Raw genomic sequence first — 21860 nt, forward strand, 5'->3', positions numbered from 1 at the left:
AATCCAATTCAAAGGAGGCTCAATTCTTCTAACAACCATTAGAATTTGTAGCTTAACTGAAATTTTACATGGCTATAGTGAAATTGAATACAGGTCATTAAGGTGGTAATGTAGCTTCAAAAACCTAGCAGCTGTTAACCTTCAGCCCCAGCTCTCTCACATACCTATCCCATTACTATTAGTTTCACATCGTCTTTCTATATACATGCGTACACACACACACTTCCTCTTCTGTTAAAACACTCTCAACAACTACATGGAATACCAAAGTATACAAAGTTGAGGTTTAGGTTTCTAGTTCTCCTAGTGTTAAGAATTTCCAGTGAACCTCATAAGAAAGAGAAGAGAAAGCAGGAAGGCAACACTATCAACTGTCTGATTTGTGAAGCCTACTCCTCTTCAGATGCACTCAAGCCATCATTTGATTCAAGTCAGTAACGTAGTATAAACATGAAGAGTAAGTCTCCTGTGGTCTCACAGACACACACTGTTGATACTCAGCTTGCTGAGTTTCTAACAGTACAGCAGTACCTGTTGAAGACTGCAAAAGAACAAATTTTGTATAGCAAATCCTTAAAGTGAAAACAAGTCCTCAGAAACAATTAACATCTGCATAGGAGAGAACAAAGTTACAAAGGCAAAGAAGAGAGGGGTTTTCTACACCAAGAAGGACAAGTTATCTACCAAAACTACCTGTTCCTAGGCGGAATTGTTTCTCCAGTTTTACATGCAGGCAAATTAAATATCTTAGCTCCCAGTGTAAGTAGATGAATGTTCAAAAGAACAAACTCATATGACATTCTCAGACACAGAAGGGTACAAATCATCACCTGCACACACTATTTACAAGGCCTCAGCTTCCTCTTGGAAGTCCAAGATCCACAAGTGACAACTGATAGTCTGATAATTTTTATGTACTTGTTCTCAAGCACTGTATCCTCCTTGAAACTTTTGTAATTCAGACTTTGCTATTCCCAGAACATACATTTACTCCTAGCTTTCAGCATTACACATTTAAACCAGACTCAGTTAATTTCACCACTAAATACAAGCAATTAGATAAGATACAGTAGAAATGGCTGAAGTCAAGGTAGATCTAAACTGAGCTGCTTTAAATGGGATATACCACGTGTTTGTATATAGACAAGAAAGAACTAAGAGCACATGGGAGCAAAATTCAAAGCAATGTTTTCAGGAGGCAGTACAGAGATACAATTCATGTGTGTAATCATGCTGTACCATTTAATGGGCTGTATCTGCAAAGAAACTCCTGGTTCTTCTCATTTCACTGTAAGAATGCTACAGACAGTTACTTGGTCTGTAAAGAGCCGAGCCCAGTATGAATCATGCCATAACGAAATGAAGTTCATAAGGAGACTAACACAGACAGATGAGCACCAAGAAAAAAGTGTCTATGAGAGTGGGAACAATTCAACCTACCCTTAAACCTTGCTGAAGTACCCAAACTCATTTTGTATCAGTATGACAGAGACTTGTGCTCATATAAAACAAGTTTAGGACAGCCTGAGCTCAGAGTTTCAGTCTGGATAAGATGCTGAATGGGAAATCTGCACTATCAAACTTACAGGGAAGAGGGACAAAAGCAGCTTCCTCAGTCAAATCTACCACCTTCTTTCCCAGTTCATCCACACAATCCCAGAATCTTGTGTTCCTCCCTGGTTCTAAAGCTGTACTGTCTCAGACTTCATCTGCTTTTTGCCGTCTTTGCAATTGATTTCTACATTCATATTCCATTGCGAGAGCTAGAAACCAGCTAGATACATCAAGCAACCAAAAAAAGCTAAGCACAGGAGGAATTTAAAGAACCAAACCCCTGAAGGTTCACCACTGCTGCTACAAACCCAGCAATCTAGAATACCATTGAAGTATTTTTAAACCACTGATTTCCTGCCATGATAAGAGATATTAACAGGAAATCTCTGCATAGTAAGTGAAGCTTTCTTCTAGGAGCTTACAAGTGATATTAAATGAGAAAACAAGACTTTGTTTTAATTATAGGTATGAGGAAATGATCGTTTCAACCTGCCTGCAAAAGGACACAAGGAAACTGGTATCAGGGACTGTAGAGCAAGTGGGTCTTACATAGGTGTTCTATCAGTTTTGTGTGTTACTCTGACAGATGTAGCCCTAGACATAAGCATACAGAACATCCATAGGAATACATCTCCCTAGTAGTAAAAAGGCACAATGAGAACTGGCTCTAAACTTTGATTCCTGTGTTCACTTAAAGTACAAGTGAGCTTTGGGAAAAAAATGCATTTGGAGTTAAATGCACTTTGCACTTGGAGAGTTTAAAGACAGCAGCTATAGATCCACCAGCTGGGCAGCACTGGATTTCTTTGGTGACAGCATCATACTTTCTGTCCTGTGACAACACTGAGGCAAGCAAGTTGTTTTAACTAAATATAACACATCTGGTTCTGACCTTCTGACTAAAACTTGGTTACTGGTTACAGCTTTGTTTCCTGTGTGAAAGCCTTATCTCAACTCAGAGACAACCCCCAGCCGTGCTGAATATACATCACTACAGTACATACTGATGAACCTCTTGCTCTTCAAGAGTATACTCTGGAAATGGAGATGGGTGAACCAAGTTAAAAGGTTTAACCATCATTCACGCATCCACCTTCAAAGATGGGCTTTTGTGTTGAGCACGGCCTTAGTTACTTGGTTTCAAAGAAGCTGTCTCCATCTCTTGTCTAACCCTGTAAAGTTGTTCAAGTCTGTTCACTTGCAGTCATTTAGTCTGTGCAGCAATTCAGGCAGCAGCATCTTCAGCCACCATCTGTATCTTTGAAAACTATAGCCAATTAATCTTTGCTTAAGTCACAATGTTAAATATACAAAAATCTAAATAAGCTAACTGCAAGCCTGAAGATTAGTCTTTGCAAAATATAACAGAATTTAAGAGGCAGCATAAGTTGGTAGCCAGTGAGACATGTTACAAAAAGTATTTAGATCTTTTTAAAGCCAAAGGGGAAAGTAACCATACAAGACAAACCTGAAAATCCTCAGTTAATATTTTTTGGATAGCATATATAGGAGACCTGGCCACACTTCTGACTACTGAATGCTGAAACAACACTTGTCAAGTTTGATTTTTCTCATATAAATGCTTTTATCAATAAGAATTAACTAGCACAAGGTTCTATCAAAGGAAACACTGGCTTTTACACACAAAACAGACTGAATGCTTTGAGATATTAAGTACAACTTATCAATACAGTTATTCTTCCTTCCCCACACAAACCTACCTTCCTATAGATGTCATACTAGTCACCTAGTGATCCCTCAAAACTCAGCCAACCAGGAATAAAGACTTCTCAACCTGAAACTGCAACACAATCTTGCTGAAACAGATGTCTTGCAGCATTGTGCTGGTGATAATGACCACTGTCAAAATAGTCAAAAGCAGAAAGAGTCACTACAAGCAGAGAGCTGAGCCTCATGGAGCATCTTCCTTGACATGGGGAGTTCACTGGTGTCCTCAATATGTTTTAATTTGAGAGGACTGCCAGAGTCTGACAGGTCTTAAACATGCCCTTAATACTCTGAGGTATGTACTTTCTTACCAAGTTGCCATCCTGCATACAAAATTGTTCATCCTTTCCCTTATCCCAATAACTAAATTCAAGCTATTGAAATAAGCATCGCCTCTTTCTGCCAATTCCTGTTAGAGATTAACGATCACTGAAGATACATTTACCAGTCACAGTGATTGTATCAGCATTGTGGCTGCAGCACAATAGAACTTCTGTCATCAGTTCAGAACAAAACCAACTTTGATGTGATTACTTCCACCACCACCCCTCAGAGCTTACCAGCAGTGATGCAGGGCCATGCAATGCCCAATCAGGTTTCTTTAAATCTCCGTGTTTACACAAATGTAACCCTGAAAAACCAGATTCAAAAGCAGGTTGGAAGAGCGTCAAAAGCCAAAAGTACTTTCGAGTTCTTTCTCCAATCTGCCATCAGCAGAACTGATCCTAGGTCAGGCATAAATTCTGATAAGAAAACAAGCTTCTGCTCTGCACTGAATGACCCTATGCAAGCCTGACGGGTTTAAGGAGGCAGGCTGCTGGGGAAAAGGCAGGAAGAATAAAAGGTTTCATTTGTAATCACTTGAATCCAGCCCTTACTAGTGAACCACTGCCTGGTTCAGTTCGTCAAACAGCTTTAACTATTTATCTTCCAATGTTGCTATAGCTCAGGGAGCATACTCTTCTTACCTTCCTCAAATGTTGTTGGCTTTCAGGAATGCACCTTGGTTAGAAAGTGTTTCCTGTCAGTGCACTTGGTACAAAAACATACAAACCATCACAGAGCTTCAAACTCAGTTTATATGTGAGTGTATAAACACAGACACGTTATCTCTCAGGAATTCCTTCCATGGCTTTGACAGAGCAGTAATTCACAACTCACAAGATTCAACACAAGCAAGAGACATTTATATACAAAAAGTAAATCTGAGTAACTCACTGTAAATAACCGATGTAAATCTTTCAGCTCTGCTAACATAACTTTCGACACCTGAAGCATTAACTTCGGGGGGGGGGGGGGACTCAACTTCAATACTATTTTTAGATGGAGTGGTTTTTCTATAACTGTGTCTGCTTTAGATCAGAGACAACTTATTATTAGCAGTATTTGACCCCTATGACCTCTTTCAACAGAAAGCTTGCTTCCAAGTTCCAGTTCATCTTTGAACTGTGTTCTGAATTATTAGCCAGGATTAAGAGATTATCTATTAACTGGGAAGACTTAAGCGTATAAACTTGAACTTCTTTCTCTAGTAGGAAATAAAGTACTACTTATCCAAATGAAACTTGGCTAATTGAGTTTTCCTTTCAGCACAGATTTCTAAGGTTATATTAGCTACTATAATCACAGAAAGATGGTGGAGTATGAAGACATTTAGTATTACAAGATCTTGTCATGAAGTGTTAACTTCACTTGCTTGCATATTCTCCCCCAAACTTTGAACAAGTTGTCACTTCAGCTAATCACCTGTTTGAATTACCCTTGTCACTTATACAGCTTGCACTCTGTTACAGCCTTGAGAGCCCTCAATCAGTTTGAATTGAAATCACAGAATCATAGAATAGCTAGGGCTGGAAAGGACCTTAAAATCATTTAGTTCCAACCCCCCTGCCATGGGCAGGGACACCTCACACTAAACCATATCACTCACAGCTTCGTCCAACCTGGCCTTGAACACTGCCAGGGATGGAGCATTCACAGCTTCCCTGGGCAACCCATTCCAGTGCCTCACCACCCTTACAGTAAGGAATTTCTTCCTTATATCCAATCTAAACTTCCCCTGTTTAAGTTTTAACCCATTACCCCTTGTCCTATAACTACAGTCCCTAATGAAGAGTCCCTCCCCAGCATCCCTATAGCTCCCCTTCAGATACTGAAACTAGAGACACATAAACAACACTGCTCTCCATTCTGCCTGCATCCTCACAGCTTTAAGCAGCCTCCAGCTAGGCTACACTAGGAGGATTTCAAAACATCCCAGTTAGTCTCCTCATTGCTACTATACCCTACAGCCTTGCTAGAAAGACTGCTTATCCTCCAATCTCCAGTAACGAGAAGCATGTTTTTCCAAACGGCAATGCAATGCAGGTTTCTCACAGAGTGCCTGTCTCCCCCGTCAGAAGCACAGCACACTACAAAGTACACATCCACCCACTTGTATCTAAGAAAATGACGACAGTTTAGTTTCTTTGGACACTTTGCTTCAGTATCTCCAAGTTAGACTAAATGAACAGGAACAGTTCAAATACAATTCAAGTTGTAGAGCAACAGATTTGAAGCAGTGGAGCTGGGAGTATACAACACAAGGATGCAAGTCCCAGAGAAAGTCCCTAACAAAAGTGAATCCTTACCATTCATTCTGATGAAGAACACTTCTTTGTATTCTGTTGCAGTCATAAAATCCCCTGAGTCACCAGGCATTGCTCAGGAAACTTAAAAACATACGGAAAACGTTCAGAGAGCTCTGAACACTTGGAGAGCCTGGAGAGCTTCCAGTATTACAAGTAATTGCACAGGCAACTCCTGTACTAGAAGTGGTAGCAAACTGTCAGCAGTTGTTACCAGGTGAAACATCTCTCCAAATGGGATTTGACCCTCTAGGTCAGTGGTCACCAAACTTTCTTACCACACACCACATCAGTAAAAATCAGTTTAACATGCATTCCAAATATACATATATTTATATATAAATCACAGAATGGTTTGGGTTGGAAGGGACCTTAAAGCTCATCCAGTTCCAACCGCTCTGCCACGTGGGACACCCTCCACAGGACCAGGTTGCTAAGTGATATACAAGTTCTACTGCACTAATATTAAATGCATTTACAACAAATACACATAAATACAAGGTTTAAATGGAGGAAATAAAGATAAAATAACACTACTTTAAAATTATGTTATTAATGCTACAAAATATTTCTTCCCACACCTCAATGTGTTGCCTTGTGCACTCTTGTAAGTGTGTGCACCCCACTTTGGAGGCAAAAGGTGTGCCAAACTGTGCAGCAAGCTGTTAAGATGAGTTTCAACCACTTGAAATTAGAATCACCTCCTCAACCCATTCAGGTAAGTGCTCAGCAGTGACTCTCTTTAAATGCAGACAGGCACTAAGCCACTGAAGCTCAGGGGTTTTGCCATTTTTTTTACTGTAGGATTTCCTTTTATTCTTCTCCACTGCTGAACTTTGCTAGTAAACATAACCTCTATCATTTCTGACAAAGGAAATAATATCTTTCATCTTTCCCAAAGTAACAAGAGCTTAATAATGTTATTACAGACCAGCACCATCCCTATCTTCAGCTGGTATTCCAACAAAGCTCAAGCTGTTTGTTGGTAAGGATACCTTCAAACCAGGAAAGCAGCAGGTTGTCTGCATTTTAATCCTATTTACTTTGTAAGAAGGAAACTCTCAAAGGCAAGAGGAAGGTTTACCTGCTTCTAAAACCAACAGTTTAAACACTACATTCAGTCCTTCTGCAGACATGCTGTTCTAAAACGTTTGCTCAACAGTTTCACCTATACTCAAAAGGTTTGAATATAAACACTAATTGAGCAGAAGGATTTCATGACTATGAAAAATAACCTCCTTTACTTATCACTGAAGTGATTTATGTTAACACTTCTTAAGAGCCATGAGAGCAATACTGGTACAAGCTGTGGTAAGCCAAATCTAAGTAAGGTGAGGTTTTCCCTGTCACCTTACCTTCTCACTCCATAATTAACTTTCCTGACTACACAACCAATCCCACTCAAAGTAGATAAAGAATTATGGCTTGGGAACAACCATTTCATACACTGAATAAGGGAGTTACACTCAAGAACTTGGCATATGTGTTTCAGGAACAGAGAACAAACTATTTCATGCCACAAGCACCACATGCTTGCTTCCTTCCTTCCCTCCCTCTTTTTAACTGCTGGGAACAAATTGACTATCTAATCAAATGACAACAAGCGATGTATCATAAACATGTCAGGATAGGGAAAAACATTTAAGCATCAGCCATGTGTTGCTGTTTTTCCTAAACTGAGAAACAGACAGGAAAAAACAAACTGAAAGTTAACAATTAATGATAGAGCAGCACATCTGCCATGTACATTTTGCAACCAGCTCTCAGGCAAGGCCATATACGTTTAAATTTGGCTCAGAACTCTGTTTTGCACAATGCTGGCATCTTTTATGCAACTGACTTCAGCATCTCAATATGATCTTACCTACTATCCTTTGTAATTTATTAGTGATAAAGGCTTATTTCATTACCCAAAACAGAGCATAGGTTTTTGAGCTCTAAGTATGTTAAAGTACCGTGTCTGCAGGTTTCCAAAGACACAATAAACACGGTTCCATGGCTTCTATTCAAGTAGGGGTTTTCCTTTTAAAGAAGAAATTTAAGTGTTCAAGTGGAATCCCATTCATTTTGGTTCAGCTTTTCAGGAAAAGAAATCCTCTCCCAGTTCTCACTGGGGAGAAATCAGATATGTTTGGAACAAGAATACACAACCGATCATTGAGTATTAATACTCCTGTTTGCTAAAGCAGGACCTTCAAAAAGAACAGGGGTTTGTATTGTTTCCAAGTTCCTCCCCTAGAAACCTGTCCAACAATTTCTTCTCTCCTTGATACTCAGCTCCTATGACTTTGTTTCCTATGAAGACATGTGAAATGATTTTAACGAATAAGGATATAATTAGAACATGATCAGCTGATAGATCCAATGACCATCAGCTGGAAGCGTTAGCTCCACAGACAGGAGTAAAAGCACCTCACAAAAGGTTTAAACAGATGGAAGGAGAAGAAAAACCTGCACATACCCATAAGCACACCACTTCCCCGTGGCCTCTGTTTTCATATTCTACCTTACAACAAATGTTATTTCCTGGTTAAAATTGTTGCAAGTGATTCCTGCAAGAGTGATATGGCTCAATCACAACTGAAAATAAACTGGGAAAAGTGCTGTTCTTGCTGTTTAAGTCAAGAGTTAAATCATACAGGTGAAGTTAAATTGCCACAGCAGGACGGGGGGCTTTCAAGACAGATTTGGTTTTGAAAGTTTCTCAATTGGAATAATCATATCCAAATTGGACATCCAATTATATATATAATATATATAAATATATATATCGATCCATATCCAATTAGTATAACAAATCCAGAACACTCAATGAACAGAACTACTTTTTAAATCACAAGTTTATAGCAAGTTTAACACTTGAGAAGCAAATTTTAGCACCAAGTTTGCACCTTGTTCTCTAAAAACCTCCATGTATATTAAAAATCCCTATTCTTTATAACATTAAGCATGAAACCTCTAAACAATGTCAAAAAAAAGGTTTTGCCAATAGTCTCAAACCTTCTAGACATTTGAAGAGAAAAAAGTAGAGTCTGCCAAACTCTGGGCCTCAAGTCTCAATAGACAGCTCTAACAGGAAGAGTTTCTGAAACATATAATTGAATATGTAATTAAGCTATATTTGAGACCTGTTTGATATTGCACTGAGGGATTTGCTTCTAAAAGAAAAGTCTAACCCACCAGTTGAGAAAACTCATAGTTCGAGGGAACTATTTGGTGGAAGCTATTGCAGAGTCCCTTAAGAAGCTACAGCATTAACTATTCTTTCTGGGGCATAACTTCAGCAAGGTAAGAGCTCTCCTGTATGCTGAACAGTATCAATTAAACACCATTAAATAAAACACATTCCAATCTACAGCAGTTGTTTTGAAAGAACATAAGTGGCATATCAAATAAATAGTCGCCTTTTACTGCAGTTCAAAACGTAAGTCACCTAAAGTTTTAATGTTTCCTTACACATACAGCTGAAATATCACCCACACTGCTAAACTGTGAAAGAACCTAATCGCAGCGTTCACAGATAGAAAAACCACAAGCCTTTGATACAGACCTTCTTAACTGAAGGGCTGCTACTTGTCAGTGCCTTCTGTTCTAAATATTTTAGTTGTAGGTAGTCTGTAATTTCCTATTCACCATTTAGCTCATATTAAGCCATGAGATCAAAGGCGAGTCCAACCTCTGCTAAAATATGAGCCACAAAAATCCACCTGAATTACAGATTTATTTTAATTGTGGTAAATATATTTGAAATGCCTGCCTCACAGTCAGAAGCAAGGAAAAAAAAAGGACTACTGTATGTAATATTCAATCAGATGAAGGACTCACAGCAGCCCACCCCTCTACCCTAGTCCTTTCTATTCTCTTCTGCAAGAAGGAGCAAGCAGCAACAGGAAACTAAGTGTTGAAGATTTTTTTAAGCATACATTCTTGCTGGGTTGCAGCTAATACAGATCAGATCTAACATCTGGTTTGTCACATACGCCACAAATACGTTGTGCTGACAGTTGAGAAAGGGTAAAGAAAAGAAGGAACAGAATGAGCCAGCAAGGGGGAGAAACAGTTCAGTAACCACTGCAGCTAAAGAAGTGTCAAAAAACAGCTTGAGATTCCTTAACAAGTAACTTGGAATATGGATTTATTCCTAAAGCTACAGCTGCCTCCTCTGGAATTCATTTTCCAGAACAGACAGACGGTTCCTAAGACATAATACAGAAATTCAGGAAGTCAGTTTTGTATGAAATACTTAATTGAGTAGCATGAGTTCACACTCAGGCCATCATCAGGACAATTCTGTAGGCTTACACCTACCAATCCACCTACAGGTACCTGTGGCATTACTCCTTATACTGTTCAGTAGACCAAGGCCTTCACCTGTGCATGTACAAACTTCAAACAAAGGTACCCCTCTTCTCCAGTCTACAATCACGAACAGCAGCTCAGGAATTCTGACAAGCAATTCCAACATGACTCCTGCAACGTCTCTGAGGAGTAAGGCAAGCACACGTAACACACTAGATGGCCTTATGGTTTGTTATGCAGAGATTTCACACTATCACAGTAAGACACCTAACCTGAAACCTGTCCTCCAATACTCTGACATGCGGTTTGGTAACATGCCTCTCATTAAAACCAAAACATTGAAGAGGCATTGCTTCAGCTGCTGATTCACAACAGATGAAAGTCAGTGCTGTAACACTAATTTCCTAAAGCATTTAGAACAAACATGCTCATTTGCTTCTAGTTATAGCTCCAGAAGTAGGACACACCTTAACAGCACCTTACTCTTGCAGGCAGAGGTGATGGAGTCTTTGAGCGTAAGTGCACAGAAGTTGTGTTAAGGTAATTCCAAACCATGTATCACGCAAAATACCTTGGAGGCTTTTTCCTGCCAGGTGGTGGGAAGCAGCATAAGAACTAGTAATAGTTTTAGTAACAACTCCGAAACTTACAGAGTGTAGCATTACTATCCAGGGTATTATCAAGGCCAACATGATTATAATAGTGTTTACCCCATAAAATCGTTCCATTCCTTTTCCTGCTGCTAAGGAAACAGCAAGAATTCAGTGTCTTCAAGACTTTCACTCTTTTCTATATGTGTATACACAGGTGTCTATAAATACATAATTTATACCAACAACATCAATAAAACAATGTTTGTAAACTGCATAGAACTACCAGGCAGGAGCAGTCAAACAGAGCATAAACAGAGTAAACCAAGAGTGAAATCACGATCAAGAGCTGATGTAAGGTGTTTAAAGCATGGTTGAACAGCACATGTTTTTTCATAACACTGATGAAAGTACACTGTAGACTGCTAAATTCCTCACCAAATCTATGATGCCAAAGTGATTCATAGATTTCCTGCAGGTGACTCATTAGTGCTTTCACTTCAGAGGGGAAAAAAACACCAGAAACATCTTGTAAACATAGGCAGAAATCCTTCAAACCAGGGCCAACCTCAGATTTTGCTTTTAGCAAATATTTACCAAGGGTTTTTTTGCCTTTTTAAATTCAAGCTGTTCTCTCCATGATTCAAAGAGGTCAGAAATACAGCTTTCAAAAATCAGCACATTTCTGAACATGCCTTTGCAGTTCAGGGAGGAGAGTTTTATAAGGCTTAGCATCAGCTCTTTAGATTCAGACCTATCATAGAAAACAGCACTCTGCAAGGTTTGCCAGTGTTATCTATTTCAATCTGTGAATGTATGAAGATTAATTCAGAGCAGCCTCTGCGGGACCGAATAAAACCAAGGCCTCCAAAGCCGAGCAAAGACACAGTTAAATTACAGCCTTTTGACAGACTATTAAACATGTCAATGAACACAAGTTATGATTTTAGGATTTTTAATGCGGCAGTGACTCATCACACAATAATCCAGTTACTCACTTCCGGTCAGTGGCCTTGATTAATGAAATTAAGCTGTAATAAACTTGTAAACTTGAGGATATCCAGCTTTGTTTTCATACATGCAAGAGCTACCGAGCCAAGAAAGACTTCTTGTCAGAGAACCATTTCTGTCTTGGGCTTGCTTTCAACACTGTAAGGTATTTCATTTCACAGCCCTAGAGCCCACTTCCATTAAGATGATCCACAGGCAGCGTTGGAAAAACAAGACTACAAACACACTGAAACAGGAAAGCATGACTAACGTCAAGAGTTTCAAGCAGACTAAGATATTTTGATATCATGTCACCTTTCATTCATCTGTAGGTCAGGGATCACAAGTATACTGGCTGAAAACCTAAAGGAAAGCTAAGGACAAAACGCTGCTGAGCAGCACAGAGGCATTGCTGGGCACTGGCAAAGCCTCCATGAGGTTCATGGACTTTGAGAAAACAAAAGTGTATTTAAAAAATCACAGCAATGGCTGCATGAAAACAAGTGATTTTGGTTTTGAGATTTTGATAAAATGTTAAAAATTGATAAAAAATAAATGTTCATGATTTTTCATTATTTTGATAAAAGTATCAAAAAATTGATACTTTTAAAATTAAAGCTTTCAAACCCCAGTCCCCATAACTACAGTTCACTAGTTTGTGCTTTCATTAGTCTGGGTCAAGCAAGAGCTTTTATGCTTTTGCAGATGGCTATAACTTGCAAACCTAAACCTGAAGGCTTCCACACACACACATACACAAAAACACATTTCTCTGACTAGCAGTATTGTTTGTTAGGTTAACATCAAGTATTCTGTAAGGTGATGTATACGCCAAAGTATTACTGGACTTTCAACTGTAAGTGAAGCTGATGGACAAGAATAAGTCACTTGAGGCAGACTGTAATTTTATCTAAGAGATGCAAAACACTTGCACTGACAAGACATGACCCAAGTATAAAACCATAACACAAGGCAGACCAGTCTGGAAAACAGCTCTTTGGATAAACACAGATAACAATGGTATTTGATGTTTATGTATAAAGTTTTTCCAGCCTTTTATGACAGGGATCATGAAGCGTGCTCTGCTCAGATAGCCAACCTGGTCATATGCATGCTGAACTGGCTTTATCAGCACAAATGGATCCCAAATTTAGAAGACTTTTCATTTGGTGAAACATCCAGCTATTTAGAGTACTTTTAAGTTCTAAGCAGGTACACTGTTGTCCTCTACATTTAAGGCTATTTCTCAAAGCAAGCTGATTTCACTGGCACAGGTTGCCCAAAGAAGCTGTGGCTGCCCCATCCCTGGCAGTGTTCAAGGCCAGGTTGGACACAGGGGCTTGGAGCAAGCTGCTCCAGTGGAAGGTGTCCCTGCCCATAGCAGGGGTTGGAACTGGATGAGCTTTAAGCTCCCTTCCAACACAAACCACTCTGGGATTCTATCATTCTAAGGATGGTATTTCATTTTATAGACACTTTTACTGACACACCTCCAGGACAGGGTATTACCATTACCATTGTTTCAAGATTTCTGTAAAGCAACCCTATGCAAACATTTTTCTTAACACAAATCCACAATTTTTGATCCCCCTTCCTTCTCTTCAGCCTGATACAGATACACTTAACCCCACTGTAACCACCACTTACACTAATGAAATTTGAGAGCAATTTAAAAGTGTAGAGCCCTGCTCAACCTCTCCTCAAAGAGGAGACACGGGGACACAACTGCCCCAAGACGCAATCACCGTTTGCCGGGAACAGTGGCCAGCATCCCTTACGTAAGGCTGACACCAGCACAAGATGGCCCTTCTGGTTTGGTGATGCTCCCCTGAGGGTGCCCAGATCCATTTCCAGTATCATGAACCACCCAGGCTCCCCACGGGGGGTGGTGGCAGACGCAGCCCTACTTGATTTTACACAGAAACAAACACACGGTACAATAAAACCCCAGTTCCTCACTGGAATTCCACGCAGGGCCAAGACACGCGTGACCTCCCGCCCCGCGGGCACGGCTCCGAGGCCAGCAGCAACCGGGGCTCACCCTCCGCTGGGCGGGCGATGGGCAGAGGCGGTTCCCGCGCCCGCGGGAGGCTGAGCCCCACCGGACCCACCCGCGGTACCACTACAGAGCCCCGCCACTCCTCACCCGGGCTCGGCACCGCCACTGCCCCTCCCTCAGCGACCCTCTCCCCGGCCGCTCTCAGCCACCGCCCCCCGGGCGAGAGGACCCCGGCCCTTCCCCACACAGGAAGCAGCGCCAGCGGCGGGGTCTCACCGGCTCTCAGTTGCAGGCTGCCGTCCCTCCGGCTGCACCACAGCGCCCGCTCCCCGCTCTGCAGGATGTAGTGGTCCTTGGCTTGGAACAGCTCCATCTTCGCACACAGCCGGGAAGGAGGGCGAGCGGGGCACTCCCACCGCTCCGCACCCGTGTGCGCCGGGCGGAAAGCGGAGGGGCCGGTAGGAGGTGTGGAGGGCCGGGGCGCGCTCCCGAGGCGAGAGCGGGTGCGCGCACGCGCGCCTCCGCACGAAGCCCGCCGAGTACCAGAGCCGCCGCCGCCACCGCTTCTGCCGAGGCTCGCTCCCCGGGGCGGGCGGGCGGGTACGAGCGCGGGTTCCGGCCCCGCCTCCTTCTCCCCACGTGACGCTGTCCGTCAGCGCCTCTCAGCGCTCTCATTGGTTCCGCGCGGCACAGGGGCGGGGCTTGAGGAGCGCGAGGGGTGGAGCTCCCGCACCCCTCAGCCGGCTGCTCTGCTCAGTTCAGCCCCGTGGAGAGAGGCGGCTCGGGACTGCGCGCACAGTGAGGAGCGGGCAGGGGCAGGGGCAGGGGCAGGGCTGAGGTGCTGCGGCGGGGTTAACTGGTACTGGAGCGGGTCCAGGGAAGGGCAACGGAGCTGGTGCAGGGCCTGGAGCACAAGTGTGATGGGGGATGGCTGAGGGACGGGCGTGGGGTATAGTGTGGAGAAGGTTCAGGGGGACCTTTCGCTATCTGGAAGGAAATTGTCCTGAGGTGGGGTCAGTCTCTTCTTCCAAGTAACAAGTGATGGGACAGGAGGAAACAGCCTCAAGCTGCACCAGGGGAAGTTTAGATTGGATACTAGGAAAAATTTCTTCACCGAAGGAGTAGTGAGACATTGGAACAGGCTGCCCAGGGCAGTGGTGGAGTCGGCATCTCTGGAACCGTTCACAAACTGTATATGAGGCCCTCAGCGATATGCTTCAGTGGTGGCCTTGGCAGTGCTGGCGAATGGTTGGACGTGGAGATCGTAACTGCCCTTCCAACGTAAATAATTCTGTGATAACCCCTGTGCCGGCAGCGGCTGGGGCTGAGTCTGAGGGAGGAGCGCTGCCCCGTCCCGCTCCCCGGTGGCCCCGGCTGGCCCCGGCCGTTCTGGCCCTCTCTCGATGGGTGCAGTGGTACCGGACCCCCGCAGGGCCTGGAAGCCTTCAGCAGCCCAACCCGCAGAGCCGCAGGGGGTCGTAGCCGGCCGCTACAGGCGAGGTGATAACAACCAAGCCGGCATCCCCCAAGGTTTTCCGGCTTTCCCCAAGAGGGAGCAACTTTAGTAAGTGGTGGAAACAGGCAGGAGCCGATACAGTGGTCATAGGAAATCTCAATATCTAGCACTCATGATTTTAAATATTTATACGGAGAGGAGCCCCTCCTAATACAAGTTATTAGTATAGTATAATTAGTTACACACTCTCTCCTCTCCAGACAAGACTGGAAAGCATACCAGCAAGCCTGTCACTGCTACAGGCTTACTGGCTGCTTGTCCACAGGCTTCCAGAGCTTTTGTTTGTTTATAGAGGCTGAAGTCCCGCTCCCTGTAAAACTGAAGTAGACGTGGACATAGACAAATAGCATTCCATCATGACTACAGCTATTTGGGAGCAGCTTGGGTTGTTGAAAAAATAACTTCAGTATATCGTGAAAATTAATGGTGCATGCAAGTAAGTAGTTTTACGTTATACCAGGAAACCAATTTTCCCATATTTTCATTTATTTCCATCTACCCTTCTTAAAAGAATTTAATGACTATACTGGATTTATCTTATTTTTGAATGCAGTTTCAGGTTTTTCTTTCAAATATAAGGTCTGACCTCTGATGTTGCTTTTTAAGTATACTTAAATAGTATAGGAACATGAATGAAACTGGAACTCGATTTGATAATAGAGGCTGGTATCTCTTAACGTTTTCCCTGGGGCAGGTATACAAAAGATGCACTGTTCTTGGCTACAGATCCTGATTTTAAACATGCTTACAGATCGTGAATGCCCTATGGCTTCCAGTGTAGCACTGTCCTGGCCAGTTGTTGCATGAGACAATCAGTGCCACTGGCAGAATGCTAGTAATTCAGATCACTCCTGTGAGTACTGGGCAAGAAAAGAGTTTGAATGGCTTCTCAGCATTTTAATAACTAGATCTCTTTTGAATTAATTACTTCTTGATTTTGTATCAAACATACACAGAAATGCAGTACAGGGATGGATTGATCCATGGCTTGTTTCCTACCAGAACAGTGCAGTGCTGTTTCCTCACTTGTAAATCAATACATTTATAGTGCCATAAAATGAAGCCTATCCCAAGTGAAGAGGGCATTGTGAAATTTCAGGTCAAATAAGTGGAGAACAGAGCTGTGATTACAATGGGATGTATTTTGTGTCTCTAACTGAAAGCTTCTGGTGTGCAAAGAAACCAGTGTCCGTCTTTTAGTTTTAGCTGTCGGAAGGGAAGAATGAGGAGCGGGAAGAGCGTCAGGTTCTTCAAATGCTCAGTTTAGTACAATCCTTTGTGCATATTCTGCTGGAGAGAAGTCCCTCTGTGACCCTGCAAGAAAGCTGGCAATTGTCTGCTGACAGAGATTCTTGAGTTTTGCTCTCACTCTCTCTTCTCTGCCTTGCACTATAAAGGGCAGAGGGACAGCAGTCAGTTAAATGAGTCACAGGCAGCAGGCATCTTAGTGGCAGTAGCTGCAGCAATCCCCTCTTCATAGAGACACATGTGAAACCTTAAGGAAAAAAGAAATTTGAGAATTACAGTGATACAGATTTACTAACATGGGGGGTGAGGAAGATTTTTGAGAAGTTCTCTTGGGTAGAAGAATCTCTTTTAGCTGTCAGTTGTACATATGTGCCTGTATACTTTGTTGTCTTTTCCTGGACAGAGCAAATAAACACATTATGCAGTGGCACCATTCCTTCATTTCATTGTGCAGATGTCAGCAGTTGACTTTAATTGAATTATCTGTGAAACCTATAAAGACTTAACTAAGGTGGTTAATATTGTCCTGTAAGAACAAATGATAATCAGTATGAAAATGACATTAAGAAAGATGTCCTGCCCCTAGTACGGACTCCACCCACTCAGAGTAGCTCCGTCAACAGTTCACTTGGCATTTGTCGCACAACAGGACAGTGGGAATCTCCAGCTGGGGCATGGGAACTAGCAGCTGAGGGCAGAGATTTCCAGAACGAGCCTGTTCTGTCAGTGGCAGATCAATTTAGGAATTTCATCCCCCTGCCAGAAGTTTCTGCTTCCCTTTATCATGCCAAATCAAAAGTTCCTTTGGACACAGCTCTGGCTGAGAGCACTGAAGAGTGCTGACAGAGAGGTATGGGTGGCTGCAGAGGTCAGCCTCTTCAACTCACAAACAGATTCACCGTTATTAAACTACCCACTACTGTACAGCACTATTCTGAAACCATTCTTTAAAAAGATTGGTTTCTCTCTCATACAATGTTTCTCTATTAGTGTATTATTCATATATATATGAGTTATAGAATTACAGAATGGTTAGGATTGGAAAAGACCTTAACATCATGTGATGACAGGACATTAAGAAATGAGAAACGTCCTTACTAAATGTTAACATTCAGGATCCACGCAAGAGCTTGATTTTCGAAGCATCCAGTCTAGAAAAGCGTTTTAAGTGTATGCAGTCTGCACTATCTTACTAAGTATTTGTCACTGCCACTTGCAATATCATCTCTATCCTGCATGCATTTTCCAAATGGTTTGGTGTTGTGTAATGCAGAGAGTTGCCATTAAAATAATTTGGAGCTCCTTGCAGAGATTTGAAGAACAGATTTTGTTTCACTCTTGTTCACCCTTTGATTGGGTTGTTGGGGTTTTTTTTTTTTCCCTTGCTAGTTTTCTGTTCACATTCTGTATGTTCTCCACAGATTCACAGCTGGTCAGTGTGATTGTGACACTGTCAGCTGCAGTTAGCATAGAAAAAGAAGACTTGGAAAGGGAGCTTTTCATTTTTGCAGTTCATTGTCAATAGCTAATGGTGAGGAAATGCAGAGGCTGACGATTAGTCATGGGCTCTCACTCTCAGTATCACCTGATTTCAAGTTCAAATGTTGATTAATGTGAAGTGCTGATTTAGCAACACTCTCTGCTTGAAAGTACAATTGTCTGGATAGATTGAACAAATACACATCTTATTGGGGTGAAGAATACCCATCTTGGAAATGATGTTGTGGAGAGTGTGATGATCTTTATTTCTAAATGTCTATGATTGAGAAGGTGGGGAGCATTTTTGTTTGGCTTTCATGCTCCTGGTAGCTTTCCATCAGAAAAATCTTCCTTGACAGTGAATACACCTATAACGTATTTGAAGCACTCCTGTCATCCTGCACAATATCCTTATAGGTAGCTTACTCCTTTGCTATTAGAGATACTAACTCACAGGTGGAGTTGGTGGAGATTTTATACTATGGACATTTGCAGCTTTTCTTTCACCTGACTGGTTAAGCCATCTATTCCACAATGAGAGTAAAGAATTTTTGCTGCCTTGTTGGTTATTGGAGGTATATTTAGTCTAGTTGTTTACAGGATTAAGTGCCATAAGGATGACAAAAACCAATCTTGCAGGGACATCGCCAGCTCCCTCAGCACTTCTGGATGCATTTGATCAGGTCCCAAGGACTATTTGATGTCAGTTTGTTCAAGTAACCCCTAATTCAGTCATCTTCTACTGCTGGTAGAACTTTTGTAGCCTACCTTTGCTCTTAGACACAGAGGCAAAGGGAGGCCTGAAGGCAGATCATCCAGTAAAACCTGAGGCAAAAAAGGCCTCAGCTTCTTCTGTGTCCTCACCCTGCTCAGCACTGAGCTTAAGCTTTCTTTGGTCATCTCTTGATGCCAGAGTTAACTATAGAAGCCTGCCTTGTTCCCCTTCATACTCCTTGCCAGTTTTTAATCTAGCTGTGCTTTGTCATTCCTATTTGCATCCCTGTGTGCCCAGGCAATGCATCTGTATTCCTTCTGAGTAGTCTCTACCCACTTGTGCCTCCCATATGCTTCCATATGCTTCCTTTATACTTCCTTAACTGAGCTTAGGTTTCTCCATTCACTTGTCCCCATTCAGCCTCCTGTTATGCCTGCTGGTTATCTTGCAGACAAGACAAACTGGTTTGCCTGATTCTGTTAACTCAGATGGTTCTAATGTGTTCCTACTAATACAGGAATGTGAGTAATTAATTCATGATGCTGTACTCTTAATATCTTAAATCACATGCATGGATCAGGGCTTCTACAATATTCCAGCAGATTCTTTAATATCCCTTATTCTTCATCACAGTTACTAACCTGATAGCTCCCCAGCTGTGTGGGATGGTTGATAAATTATCATGCGAGAAGGACTCTTGGGTTACCTTCCTCTTCTGAAATAGGGTTTTTTAAGGCTTTTATGTGCTTTTAAAGAGGCTGTGTCACTTATTAACCAGACACTCTGAAAAGCCTGCTTTGAGAAGGAGCCTCCTCGGAACAAAAGTAACAGTAACTTCTGCACATTGGCAATATAGCAGATAAAAAGAGATTTGTTTGTGACAGCCAACAGTTGCCACCAGGATACTTCTGAAGTACCTGTAAATGTACTTTCAGTATTAAATACTCTGAAAAATACTTGTATGCTGTGTTTTAGAACAGAAAAATACAAAACCACTGGCATGAATATGAGCTTTTGGCAAGAAAATGACAACTTTCTCAAACCCAGGGAAAGCAGTTCAGCATACAGATTTCTGCCTGATTTTATTTTAAGCTTTCTTTCCACTGAAATAACTTTTTCATATGGCAGCTGTAGTTGTTATCTCTAAAAGAAGAGGGACATTGGTATTTCCTCCTTCCCCATGAAAACCTCTTGCTTGCCAATGAGAAATTTCCACTGACTTCACAATCTTCCCTGAGCACAGAGGAAAACAATAACGTTTTCCCTTCAAAGCCATATGTATGTGGTTACCATCTGCAATGTACTACATGGCTTGTGGGTAATGTATCGATTTCCCTCTGCTGCACTTACTGTTACAATCAAATCAATGAGACCATTTGCAAAAAGAAATGAGAATGTTTTGACTGCCTACAATTCTTTTATTCTACAATTGCAAACTTCACTTTGCAGTCTATCTGGCTAGCACAATGACACATGAAAAGCTTCCTTACTGTGTTATTGATCTGCCTTCATCAGTTAAAATACTGTTTATAGTATACTAAGGCCACATTTAATTCCTCATTTCTCCAAGGTAAAGGAGACTGACAAAGAAGGAGGAGGCTCCAAGCTGACAGGCTGCTCTTCATGGCCATTGTAATAAACATCACAGCTAATTTAAAACAGATTCTACCTGCTTTTCCTCCTTTGATCACCTGGGCATGCTGTTTTCACAGTGGTTTTAGAAGTGGACCAAGTAGACCAGACACAGAAAATCCTTCACCAAGTAGACTGTATTTTTTTTACTCCACTTTCTGCCTTTTCATTGATTAAAGGTTGATGAATCCCATTTGCTAGAAAGTACCAAGGAAATCTGTACAACATTTTTCCAAAGTGTGGGTTTTTGCACATTTGCCTTACAAGAGACTTTTCCTTTCTAGAGCTATATTTGATCACAGAAAGTTTAAGTGTGGGTGGTTCTAAACCAGGCTTCCTCACAACCATATGTATCTTCATTAGTGTGGCATAAGGTCACAGTCAGGGCTTCTATGGAAATGTTCCAAAACCAACTTTGTCTTGGTGGTGGTTCCAGCTACAAATCAGTATTTAACTCTGTGTCTTGGGAGTGGAGCAGAATACATTTAGTAAAAATGGGATGGAATATTACAGAAAAAAGCCCCAGTTATCTTTATAATGCTATTGGGGTTCATTGAATCTAGATTTTTCCAAAAGATTTAGCTTATTTTATGTCTTTATTTATAAATATGACTACTCAGTTTCTCTGAGTATTGCAGCGATTTGGTAGTAAAATAGCAGAATAGATGTATTCCATTCTTCATATAACTAACTCCCCCTGTTGTGTATACTGTTGAGGCTGAGCATCAAGTATTGCCTGAAGAATAGCAATAGTTGCCAAGTACCGAAGTGTTGTTACATTTCTCTGTCACTTTTCACCCCGTTTTTGGCTGTGCTATGTAAAAGGAATTTATTAGTTATTCACTGCAAAAATCTTTGTCAGTTGAACGTGATGGGAATAAATGCAGGATAAGTTTTACCTTCCCTGGGTTTGGTTTCTTTTAAAATTGCTTTCCTCTTGCTCCCCTTTATCATGGCACTTACTCTTTTGTACAATAGTTACTAGTTATTATGCATTAATTACATTACTCTCGTGCCCAGGAACTCTTGTTATGGATAAGGACCCCTGATGTGTTATGCTTTACAAAGCCAGTGTGGAATGCCTGTTCACATTCCAGAGATTCAGAACCATTACAAAAGACAAGGAACAAGGAGAGAAAGAGAGGTTTAAAGGATGGAACACAAGCTAATGAGACATTATTGATCAGCCTGGAAGCCAGTGCTTTCAGCACTCCAGGATTTTAAGCACTACCAAGCTGTGATGGAAAGCATACTGTAGTACTTCAGTTATTACATTTTTAATACAAAACATTTCTATCACTCTAGTTGACTTCATTTTCTATACTGTACTAACATGCTTCTTAAATAGCAGATGTATTTATATAGTTACAGCAAAAGTCTATGCAGTAAGTGAATTTGGGGTAAAATTCTTTCCTTACCCCAGAAGATGTTCCAGAGTGAACTTGCAGAGTAAGGTTTGCCATGCTGTGACATTCAGCAATGA

General features: G+C 41.6%; 1 protein-coding gene across 1 annotated transcript in view; it reads right to left on the bottom strand.

The window, feature by feature from the left end:
- INPP5F (inositol polyphosphate-5-phosphatase F) overlaps positions 1–14210 on the bottom strand; it is a 44521-nt gene extending 30311 nt beyond the window's left edge. Inside the window, exon 1 of the mRNA XM_061364203.1 lies at positions 14064–14210. Within this exon, the coding sequence (XP_061220187.1) occupies positions 14064–14160 (97 nt within the window). The 5' untranslated portion in view covers positions 14161–14210. The remainder of the gene's footprint in view (positions 1–14063) is intronic.
- Between the last annotated feature and the right edge of the window lie 7650 nt (positions 14211–21860).

The sequence above is a fragment of the Neopsephotus bourkii genome, unplaced genomic scaffold, assembly GCF_033783945.1.
Source record: "Neopsephotus bourkii isolate Nb327-2 ecotype Australia unplaced genomic scaffold, CSIRO-AGI_Nbou_v1 NB_1189, whole genome shotgun sequence".
In the NCBI taxonomy this organism is placed as follows: Eukaryota; Metazoa; Chordata; class Aves; order Psittaciformes; family Psittacidae; genus Neopsephotus; species Neopsephotus bourkii.